The following is a 12562-nucleotide window of genomic DNA, read 5'->3' as shown; positions in this document are numbered from 1 at the left end:
TGAATTTCAAACTTGAACTTTCTATGATGTCTTTCCAGTTTAAAAATTCAAGCTTACTTTACAAAGTAACATTTGATTCTCAATCATTTGTTTTGACTTTGAAACTACTTTTTTTAGCAAAAAAAGCAATCGTACGCTTTTTTAAATAAAAAAAACAAGTTTTTTAAACTGAAAGTAAGGAGCGACATTAAAACTTAAAACGAACAGAAATTATTCCGTACATGAAAGGGGCTGTCCCCTCCTCAACGCCTCGCTCTTTATTCCGTATATGAAAGGGGCTGTCCCCTCCTCAACGCCTCGCTCTTTACGCTAAAGTTTGACTGTCTCACAATTTTTTTTAAAACAATAAAAAACTTTAGCGTAAAGAGCGAGGCGTTGAGGAGGGGACAGCCCCTTTCATATACGGAATAAAGAGCGAGGCGTTGAGGAGGGGACAGCCCCTTTCATGTACGGAATAATTTCTGTTCGTTTTAAGTTTTAATGTCGCTCCTTACTTTCAGTTTAAAAAACTTGTTTTTTTTATTTAATTTCTGATCGTTTTTTAGTTAATGCAGCTTTTATTTGCATAAAAATTTTACTTTTCTTTTGCTAAATGAATGTCTTTACAAATTAACTTATGTAACTAACTTCTATATTCGTATATTTTTCTTCTGGCAAAAATTCAAAGTTGCAGATTTTTGCAGATATGAGCTTGAAACCTATGTACTAGGGTTTTCTGATACGCTGAATCTGACGTTGTGATTTTCATTAAAATTCTTCCACTTGTAGGGGATGTTTCCCCCCTCTTTAAAAAATAGAGTAAATATCCTCAGGCTTGTTGCCTTTGATGAGTAATACTAAACTTAATAAAATTTATATATTTAGAATCAGCATTATAAACACATTCTTTTGATACATTTATTGACATCAAAATTCCGTTTTTAAAAGTTTCGATTACTATTGAGCCGTATCGCTTGTTTTTTTATTGTTTTTTTTTATTACGTATATGTTATTACGTATATGAGGGGGTTCTGCCCTTAGTCAATACCAAGCTCTTTACGTTAAAAGTTAAAAAAAAATTTGATTCACAAACCCCTGAATCACAAAGGCCGTTTAATTAGAATAGATAGCTCTTTTGAAAGCACTAAAAAAAAAACTGTAGCTTAAAGAGTGAGGTATTGACTTGGAGGAGAACCCCCTCACATACGTTATAATTTCTGTTCGTTTTAAGTTCTAATATTCCTTCTTACATTTCAGTTGAAAAAACTTGGTTTTTTTTTATTTAATTTCTGATCGTTTTTTAAATAATGCTTGGAAATCCGGCGCCCCCTTCATAGAAATGTCCCTTACCCCAAAGAAACATCCTCCACGGAAATATTCTCCAGAGTAACTCCCTCCTCTAGCCCCCCTCCAGAAAAAATCCTTCCTGAAAATGGTTGTATACTTCCCAATAACCAATAAATAATGCTGGCAAGTCCGGTGCCCCCTTCATGGCAATTTCCCTTCCCCCATGAAAAATTCCTTCATTAACAGATCCTCCAACATAACCCCCGGCCCCCCCCTACCCCCCACTAGCCGCCAAAAAAACCTCCTGAAAACTTCTGTATACTTCCGAATAACCAATACTATATGTTAACATTGGGTAAAGTTCATATCTTTTAGCCCTCCCTCTGGGTACTTCGGGGGATTAAGTTATCCCAAAAGACATATTTATCTTATTTTCGACCATGCTGAACAAAATGGCTATCTCAAAATTTTGATCGGGTGACTTTGGTAAAAAAATAAGCGTGGGAGGGGGCCTAGTTGCCCTCCATTTTTTTTGGTCACTTTAAAAGGGCACTAGAACTTTTAATTTCCGTTCCAATGAGCCCTCCCACGATATTCTAGGACCACTGGGTCGATACGATCACCCCTGGGGAAAAAAAAAACAAAAAAAAAACAGACAAACAAACAAATAAACACACACCCTGATATTTCTTCTGGTAAAAAATGCAAAATTCCACATTTTTCTAGATATGAACTTGAAAACTCTATAGTATGGTTTCATAATACGCGGACTTTGATAGTATGATATTCATCAAGATTTTATAATTTTTGGTTTTCTTTTCCCCTTTTTTTGAAAATCAGCCAAATTTTCTCAGGCGCGTAACTTTTGATGGGTAGCTCTAAACTTGATGAAAGTTATATATTTGAAATCAGCATTGAAATCTGATTCTTTTGATATATCTATTGGCATCAAAAACCCGTTTTCTAGAGTTTCGGTTACCATTGAGCCGGGTCGCTCCTTACTTACAGTTCGTTATTATTAAATTTTGCCTATTGTTGGCTTAATTCATTAACAAAATGACTTAGGATGGCTATGAATGGAAATCGGTAGTATTTTAGAGCAATTAATCGGATTTATCATCCCCCCTCCCGGAAAAAAATCCTGGATACGGCCCTGCTTACAGGAAAAAAAAATGAACTGAGGGCAATAAAAAAAAAAACATGATTTGGGGGGGGGGGGAATAGAATAATTTTTACGCAATACAATGCGAAATAAATAGCAAATATTTGTAAGCCAAATACTAAAAAATGACCATAGGACGAACCCTTGCGGTTTGTGCACCACAGAGTATTTTCACAAAATTCAACTATTGGAAATAGGATTCATCAAATTGAATTTGGGGGCTCCCCCTCTTGCTCAGACCCACCCAAAAAGATGCTTCACTATTTGGCCTCGTTAGATATTCGGACCTATTTAAATTCTGAAGCCCAAAGGATTTTTTCTATCTGTTACCACCACAAACAATTCAAGATGTCTTTAAAATTTCTGCGCCCGGAGTAAGTGTCCCATCAACCTCCCTCTAAAACCATTTGTGGGAAAAGAGTTATTGGAAAACTTGTGAAAAACACAAACCTAAATGTATTTTAAAGATAGACACTATACTTTAAGATTGAACCAAAATCAAACAGGCATTTTCAAAAATATTCTCTGAAAATGTCACCTTCATACCCTGAGGTATAATTGTAATTGTATTCATAGTAGTAGTATTACTTATCAACTTAATACAATAAGCCATTGCTATGACATTGTTGTAATGCCCTTTTGACAGCCTGTAGCCTATATTCATATACGTCTTGAAATTTTCATCTTAATTCTCTTAAACTTACAAGTAGTTGCGATAGAAGCAGTAATTGGAGCAATGGTAATAGTAGTAGTAGAACTAGGAAATGTTGCAGCAGTAGTAGTATTAGTAGTAGTGTGCACACACTGCCTTTTGGTCAATTGATCTTCCTCTTTAAGCTTTCTCTTGGAGATCCAACATAATACACGAATCAATTCTTAAGACCCGCTATTTTGACAATTTTTAATGCACATAGTCTCTTTAGTTAGTTCTATTTTGCAATCAATATTCTCTTAAATTTTACTTTCATAGACTTAGCCCTAATATTACTAATATCACAGCAGTTTCGGTGGTAGTAGAAGTAGTAGCAGTGTTAGTGTTGTATTAGTTGTAGCAGTAGTAGTAGCAGCAGTAGCAACAGTATTAATAGCGATAGTAGCATGTACATATTGCCTTTTAGTCAGTTGAATATTATTTTCATAATGCCCCGGAAGTTTTGACAGTTTAGAAGTTCGAATCTTCACACGGTGAGCAGTTTCAAAATATTGTTGATTTACACTTTTGACACCCTTTTCACCTTATTACTCGAAGCCTTACAAGTTGTCGCAATTGAAGAAGCAGTTGGAGTAGTTTAGTAGCAGTAATAGTATTAGTAAAAGTAGCAGTGGTATTAGTGTTAGTAGTGACATGCATATATTAAATTTTGTCAATTGATCATTCCCTTTAAGTATTCTCTGAAATTTCAAACTCAATTCCGAAATCCATTCTTGAGATAAGTTGTTTTGGCAATCTGCATGCAAATGTGTGTTTTGATGTAGTTCAAATGCCCCCTCAATATCCTGACAAATTTTCACCTTTATACGTATAGCCTTAATTGTACTAGTATCATAGCAGTAGTGGTAGCAGCAGGAGCATTAGTAGCAGTAATAGTGTACTATAATTAGTAGTAAAAGTAATAGCAGGAGTATTAATAACAGTAGTAGCAGGACATTTTGCCTCCTGGTCAACTGAACATTCCACTTATGATGTCCCTGGAGTTTTCTCTTGATACAATAAGTCATTCCAAAAATATTGCTGATACACCCGTATCAGCAATCTGTATACACATAGCATGTTTTGATTTAGTTCAACCTTCCCCTCAACTTTTCCTCAGATATTTTATTTTTTAATATCCTCAGCCTTAGCAGTACAGAGGTTGTAGTTTTAGTGATAGTAGTGGTAGTAGTAATAGTAGTTGCGGTAGCACTAGAAGCAGCAGTAGTTGTAGTAGCATTAGCGTACAAGTATTGCCTTTTTAGTCAATTGATCATCTCCCTTATCATTTCCTGAAAGTTCCAAATTAATATCCTCAGTCATTCCTGAGTTACACCTTTTTGGCATATAAATTTTTTTGATTTAGTTCAACACTCCCCTCAGCATTCCCTGAAAGACTCATCTTAATGCCCTTCCTATTTTAGAAAAGTAGAAGTCAAACATGCATACCTTTACCTTAATTACCTTAATTCGCACTTGCGGAGCAAATTAAGGTCCATACTGGATCTGTTGTGCTCCGAGTCAAATGATGGCAAAAATTCGTCACTGTGTTAGGGCCCAGTGACACGCCATAGGAGAGGTCTGCTGAAGAGATGCAATTTAAGCCCACTCGGTAGCGGTGGCCACGCGGTAGGTATGGCCCGTAAAGACCATTCTCAGTGGTATAGAGCTGACACCGCCGCACAACAGCAACTTCGGATCGAGTATGCGAGATGGTTGGGTATGACAAGCGGCATCAGCCTCCTAGCAAGACACTCATTATGATAAAGTTGGCATCAGTCAGCAGTTGAGTGGGACGGACAGTCCCACTCATATTTCCATGGCTTGTTATTCCATTCCTTGTCAAGTCTGGACTTGAAGGATGCAGCCGTAGGTGCAGTCGCCGTTTCAGCTTGAAGGCTATTCTAATCGTTGACAACACACTCAGAAAAGAAGTGTTGCCGCGTTCGTGTTTTAACAAAACGTTTTGACAGCTTATGTGAGTGTCCTCTTGTCTGGTGCTGACTTGAATGTTTGGTAAAGAGGGGGTTATTTGGTTGTGCGTTATACTTGTAGTTCAGCATCATATCACCACGGCGTCGTCTGAAGACAAGTGTTGGCAGCTGCATGTATTCTAGTCTCTTGTTGTTTTTGCCATTTCATAGGGCAGCCATGCTTTTTAAGGATCGTCTATTAACTCCCTTAATAAGACTGGTGTCATTCTGAGAAGACGGGGAGGTGAGACACGTACCAAAACCCAGAATAGGTCTAAATAAATCCTTATAGATTATTAGAAAGACTGTACGGGAACAGCTGGTTATAGTGCATGTGAAGAGACCAAGGCTTGAATTTGCTTTTGAAACGGCTTGTTGCCAGTGTCCGTGGAACTTCAGTTGTTCATCTATCAACACTCCTAGATCTCTTTCTTCGGGACTTGTCTTTAGTACTAAGCTAGCCAGTGAATTGGGATCGGACATGCTATACTGGTGACGGAGGTTGTTGCTTCCAAAGTGAAGGACACTGCACTTCGATATGTTGAATTCAAGTAGCCAGTCTTGTGCCCACATTTGGATTTTATGAAGGTCACGCTGCAGACTTTGTTGGTTTACAGGCCCAAACAGCTTGGAGTCATCGGCATAGAGAGTGATGTTGTTTTCTGTTCCGTTCATCATATCGTTGATGTATATAAGGAATAGGGTAGGGCCCAAGACAGTACCTTGGGGGACTCCGCTTACAACATCACATGGTTCGGAGAAGACCTTATCGCCATTATTTGTGAAGAGTCAAACGTGCTGAATCCAGCCAGTCAGAAAGTCCATGACCCAATCGACCACGTCCGAGTGGGTACCTGCTGCTGAAAGTTTCAATCTGAGACGGTTGTGTGGTACCTTGTCAAAAGCCTTGGCTAGGTCCAGTAAAATCAGGTCCACAGGGGTTCCTTTCTCCAGGTAATCTGTTATGGTGCTGTATTTCTCAAGGAGATCGGTCTCAACTGATTTTCCTGGCAGAAATCCGTGCTGGTCAGGGGAAAGTATATTATTATTACAGAGATGTGTCAAAATATCAGCATTGACAATCCGCTCAAGGGTTTTTGCCACCGCTGAGGTCAGACTGATGGGTCTGTAGTATTTGGCTTTAGTGCGGTCACCTTTCTTGAATATTGAGGTGACATGGATCAGCTTCCAGTCTTTGGGTACCTTTTTGAGTCAAGCGACAGTTGGAATATATTGCATAGTGGTTGTGCAATTACTTTGGCAAGCTCCTTCAATAGTCTTGGGTGCAAATTATCAGGACCGGCGGACTTATTGACGTCTAGTGCTTCAAGTCGCTTTTGGACGACAGGGGGGGAGAGTAGAATAGGTGGCATTGGGTTAGGGATGTCGTATGGTGGACTATGAGGAAGAGGACCATCTGGTTCATTGGTGAAAACCGACGCAAACTGCCGGTTGAGGAGTTCGGTGATGTCCTTTAAGTTGGTCACTTCCTTGCTATCATCTGTACTGAGTGCTTTTACTGACCGTGTGCTATGGTCCTTACTTGATACATACTTCCAGAACTTCTTTGGGTTATTCTTACTATCATCAGCTAGCTTGGACTTGTACCATGCGTAAAGTTGTTTAGTTAGGCTTCTTAGTTTGTTTAAAGCTTTCGCAAACTTTTGGTAGTGTTCTTCCTTCCCTCCTTTATTGTACTTTCTCCAGTACCGTCCCCTCCTGTTTCTTTCCTTGCGTATCTCAGGGGTCATGAAAGGCAGTGTTTTGGGCTTTGGCGTGAGTTTTACTGACGTGTGTTTTTTTTGAAGTGTAAGTAGCTCGTCCTTTAGGTTAGCCCATTGTTGGTCGACGTCCCCTTGAAGTAAAGGTGACCAAACTACGCCTTCCAGCTCTTTTCTGATCGCCCCGTAGTCTACATAAGTTTTCTTTATGTAATAATTTTTTATCTTACGAAATGACACATTCACTTCTAGGATTATATGATCGCTCTTTCCTAGAGGAGGTAAGTAATTTATGTTCTGAAGCTGGTCTTTATCCCGTAAGAACACTAGGTCCAGTAGAGTCGGTCTCTGGAAAAGTCGGCCTCTAGTAGCTTGTTCGACAATCTGGTAGAGATTAAGGTCGTAAAGGCAGTCTGTGAATAGATTCGTGCTTCTGCTTCTGTTCGTAAGTACAGGTATATACGGATATCCATCCTTCCATATGAGGTCAGGGAAGTTGAAATCACCAGCTATAAAAAGGTTCCCCGTGTAATTCATAGTTGCTTTATGCAGCATTGTTGCTAATGTCCGCTTGGTTTCTTGGCAATCAGAGGCAGATGGGCTTCTCTAAATACAGCCTACTCTGGTTATTACTCCACCACCGTCATCACATAGGTCGAACCATACAGGTTCAACAAATTTTGAGCTACCTGGGAGACACAATCATCGTATACTATAACAAGTCTTGAATAGCGCCAACGGACCATGCCTGCATTCTAAAGACTGTAGGTTTGACATGACGCCATACCCTGGAATCTTAACATGGGAATCTTCGGGCCTGTTTCTACTGAACTTGGGACAAACCTCAGTCAATAGGACCAGATCATAATTTTTGGAATAAATCATGGATTTCAGCTCGTTTAATTTGTTAGAAAGTTGGTCGACGTTAGTAATTAGAGCATAAAAATCTGTACTTACTCGTTTTTGGTGTTGCTTACTCCGGTCGTTGGTCCCGTTGCCCGGTTGATCCGAGTCCTCATCTGTTTTGCCTAAATTGGTTGCTGGTGCCTTCGAGTTAGCAGTGTAGTAGCTTCCAGAGCTTGTTTCGCTCTCTTATGAGCTGTCACTAGTCATGGATGAGAGTCTTTTCGTAGAAGAAGCACTAACACGGTCGGAAACACCCATATTTACATTATTTACACAGTTCCTAACTTGTAATTCTACATCTGCATCTGGTTTGGAGGAGAGACTTCTTCTCCGCGGTTCGCGTTTTTTGACACACTACAAAGGTCACAGTTTGCGAGGTTTTTTTTACCACCAGCTCTTCTGTCCTTAAGCTCTGCAACAAGTGCTTTATATCTCTCTTGATCTTGTTTCGATCGATCTTGGCGGAACTTTTCTCAATAAAATATACTTATGTAACTAATGAACAAACTGCCTAACTTACAGCCCTTACCCTGATGCCTCGGAGGGTGGGGGGGGGGGTGACATCCCCAAACGCATAATTACTGAAGGTTTCAAAAATGCTGAAAAAAATTGATGCATTAAAACTTCTTTTGGATGTTTGATTTGGGAAATAATGGGCATGGGCGGGGGTGCTCTCAAATCACTTTGACTCTTAAAAAGGGCACTCTAAATTCTAGTTTCAAATCGAATGAGACCCATCTGAAGTTTAAAAGATCTTCCAATCCATAAAAATTTTATATACCCAAGGGAATGACTTAAAGCTCTTGACCCGGGCTTCTGGGGGTTTTGTCAACCCTGGGGACACTGTTGTATGTGCTTTGGACTATTTTAAACAAAATGGCCATCTCACAACTTCAATCAGATATGTTTGGTGAAAAGAGGAGTAGTTGGGGGGGGGACTAGTTGACCTCCATCCCTTTTGTCTCTTAAAAGGAAACTAGAACTTCCAATTTCAACCAAATAAGCCACCTCTAAAGTTTAAACAACTATCCTTTCCATAAGAGTCTTGAATACCCCAAAAGCGTAACTTACAACCCTCAACCCCGGGTTCTGGTGGTTTGTATCAATCCCGAAAGCCTTTTTATTTGATCTTTGGACCATTTTGAATAAAAGGACTGTCGCAAAATTTCTATTGGATGCATCTCAGGAAAACACGACGTGTGTGTATATGGGGGGGGGGGGGGAGGAAATAGCTGTGAACTGATTACTTCGACTCTTAAAAGGGTACTAGAACTTTTGATTATCAATCCAATGAGTCCCCTCCAACGCATATAATTTAAACATATAGAGCAATGTTGCCTAAATTGTACTTAGAAGTACAATTTTGAAATAACAAATCTATTTGGCTCTTTTATGCATTTCAAAGGAGTATGTTCAGAATAAAGAAAGTATAAGGTATAATCGCATTAATTTCGAGAGCTTTCATTAAGTTATTTATTTCTCAATATTATAATGACAAAAGAGAAATCACTTAAAATATATATTGCTTTCATTAAAGAGCGATTGATACTTGCGCTATAATTTGGGCACAAGGGAAATGACTTCCCAGTTCATAAATCAAATAATTTTCGTTTTTTTTTTACTTTAAGTTGAATATCAGTTTTATTTTTGGTACATTATAAGATCATTATTGGTTTCATTTTTTATTAACTCTAATATCTGTTTCTTTTAGTTTTAATATCTGCCTTGTAATATATATTTTTTTAAACTATAATTGTGGTACATGAGAGGCGACTTCCCAGTTCATATATCTAGTAATTTCTGTTCGTTTTGAGTTTGATCCTGATAGCAACCGTAACCGTTGTAGTAACCGTAGAAGCAGTATTAAAAGTATACACATAGTGTCTTCTGGCCAGTTCAAAATCCGCCACGGGTTACCCTGAAAGGTCTAATTTTATTATGTTTGCCACTCCTGTGCCTGAGATATAGCTTTGCTACCCTTTTGACAATCTAAATGCTCACAGTTCGTTTTGATTTGGCTTAACATCCGCCTAAATGTTCCTTGAAAGCTTCAACTTAATTGATTAAGCTTCGAAGTAAAGCTTAGTACCATCAACCGTTGTATTTAAGAATTAAGGATGCATTTAAGAAAAAGAGGACAAGAGAAGGGGGGTTAGCTGCTCTAAGGTCACTTTTGACTTTTAAAAAGGACACTATTACTTCCAGTTTCCAATTGAAGGAGCCACCTCTAAAGTTGATAGACCACCCCCTCCGTAAAATCCTTAAATATTAACAATGGGCGACAAGTGTAACTTATAGCCCTTGCCCTGAGGGCCGAGGGGGGGGGGTATAGTCATCCCAAAATAAATAATTACTGGACCTTCCAAATATGCAGAACAAAATGGCTATCTCAAAATTATAATTGGATGTGTTCGAGGAAATGAAAGGCGTGGGGGTGGTGGTGGTGGTGGGGCTCGTTGCCCTCCAATCACTTTTGACTATTAAAAAGGGCATTAAAAATTTCAACTAAATGATCCCTTTTGAAATTTCAATGCCAAATTTTCTATACGAAGTGCCCTGATCTAAAAAACAAAACAAACAATAAATATATAAATAATACATTGTGCCAACATCGTTCTTTACTTAGGCAGGGCTATTGCGCTGCCTATGATCTCTAAATTTTCCTATTTGTTACTCAAAGAAAATATTTCGAATATATGACCAGGGGGCTGTAGGACGTCTAGTCTAACTTCAATTTTAAAATGGTATATCCTTGCTCGTCATCCTGAACGTGGAACTTCATCGTTCCACTCGAAAGCAGATGCATGGCTTAAAGAACCCATGGCTTTCTTTTTGGACTTAAACTACAATTATATACTTCTTTCCGAAACAGCCTGAGATCCACACTTCACAAGACTGTTGAGGTTAGACTCTTGCCAATTTCTCAAAATAAACTAAAATTGGCGGCAAAAAAAAAAAAAAAAAAAAAAAAAAAAAAAAAAACAGAGAAAAACAAAGGTACTCCTCTACCAACGCCATTAATAAATGAGAGACATACCACTCCTTACTTAGTCAACGTAAATGCGTTAAAATTGATTGAGAAATAAAATTAATTTATAGATAAGTAAATTTGTAGTATAAAAATGAAATAGTTTAAAATGTTTTATGATCTAGCTCTCAATTGTTTGTACATCAAACTCACTTACTCATTGACCAGTAGGTTACTTTTAGTCCTTATAGTCCCAACTACGAATTGAGTCAACTATACAAGGTTTTATGGCCTGTGAAATCGTTTTAAAACCCTCCCTCTAGCTGCCTTTAATAACTCATCGAAAATTCCAATGCTTTTCACAGCTCCTAAATCATCTAAAGTTTTTTCGTTTCTTTCAGGCTGATATTTGAAAGCTAACATCCAGGTAAATGATATTTAAAAAATTTTTACATAGTCGATTACAATCGGGTCATTTTCAAAGATTTTTTGACTTTGAGACTTTTTAAGGTCTAAAAATAATTTTCTTAATTTATTATTCTTATCTTATAGGTACAGATTTAAATCAAGCCCATTTAAATCAAGTCCTGTTTGAAACAAGCATAACCAAGGGTCTTGTCGAGCTTAAGTTTTAATAGGATAAAGTCTGTAGTTTTAGTAATACACAACAGTAAGAAAGAATTTGACAAAAGTTGAGAGGTATTGAGAAGAAACCTAAGTTTTACATGCTTAAAAATTTCTGCTGGAAAGAAAACGTCTTAAAAGAGGATGCAACGGTAGCGATTATTATACTTGGAACCAGGTTTGAAAAGTGAATCAATCGTTAGTTTTTGGGGGACATTCGGGCGAAGTTTGCCGTGTAACATCAAAACAAGTGACCAGTTAATGCACCCCTTTATGGGGTGGGCAAAATAAAACATTAACTCCAAGAACCTCGGATGGTTACCCGTTTCAGTGCTCCTACAATGTTCCAGTGACCTGCTAGTGCTAGAAAAAAAAAGAAAGATAATAAGACACACCCGGGTATCAAGTGCTTTTTCAGAATTGGCAAGAATTTGTTACATAATATATTTTAGTATTGGTATGAAAATAAATAACATCTTCGATTTGCGAATCAGTTTTGTATTTGAAGGATTTTTTTTCACTTTGTAGTTTTTTCAAAGCTCTTTTTTAGTATCCACTTGCAAAGGGGACTGGGATGTGGAATATTCAAGAGCGGGATTTAAAAACACAAGTTTAAGGTATCCCGATCATAGAGATTTGAGTGATAAGCCTCTTATGGTTTCAAGCCTTTACACTCTAGAGATGCTACTAACATCACATTTTGGTGCAATAAGACATTTTGATAGTTTCGTCATGACGAAATTAGTACTACAGGAATAAATAGAAAAAGAGAGACTTATCTTATAGGTTTGTTTCTGCAATAAACTTTTATTGTTAAGATAAATCTAAATAATATTTATCATTCCTGAATCAGCATTAACGGGAGATTTTTCTTATGGGACAGTTATTCTTAACGTGTTTTTAAGGTTTTGGCTACAACGGGCCGTGGTTTTTTCTGTACTAGGGTGCAGCTATTGCAGCAACCATGATATTCGAGTATGTTCGGGCTCTAGGCTTGAAAAGTTTCGCTAATTTGCAAATATGTAAGACAGAGGGATAAATTGTAGTTTTTACAGAGAAGGAGAGGAATAGTTTTTGATTGAAGTGGTATAAAACAAAGAAGACACTTACAAAAAAATAACAAATAGATAAAAAACATTTAATTTCAGACAACTTCAATTACTTCCGACCAAAATGGACAGAATTACATTTTCTAGTTATATTACTGATTTGAGGAGGATTGAGTTGCATAGATATTGATTTGAATGAGGT

The 12562-nt window shown here is 37.8% G+C and overlaps 1 protein-coding gene across 1 annotated transcript; it reads right to left on the bottom strand.

Moving 5' to 3' along the window:
• Positions 1–6273: 6273 nt before the first annotated feature.
• Positions 6274–7350, bottom strand: LOC148949471 (uncharacterized). Its single transcript, XM_089092707.1, has one exon. The coding sequence runs from the start codon at positions 7348–7350 to the stop codon at positions 6274–6276; it is 1077 nt and encodes a 358-aa protein (XP_088948833.1).
• Between the last annotated feature and the right edge of the window lie 5212 nt (positions 7351–12562).

This window comes from Artemia sp. Qi Xiang Cuo, chromosome 8, assembly GCF_049724085.1.
Source record: "Artemia sp. Qi Xiang Cuo chromosome 8, ASM4972408v1, whole genome shotgun sequence".
In the NCBI taxonomy this organism is placed as follows: Eukaryota; Metazoa; Arthropoda; class Branchiopoda; order Anostraca; family Artemiidae; genus Artemia; species Artemia sp. Qi Xiang Cuo.
This window is presented reverse-complemented; position numbering and strand designations above follow the sequence as displayed.

What these genes read in the sequence shown, in the direction of transcription:
- LOC148949471 (XM_089092707.1), bottom strand. Translation starts at nt 7,350, where the DNA reads ATGAATTACACGGGGAACCTTTTTATAGCTGGTGATTTCAACTTCCCT.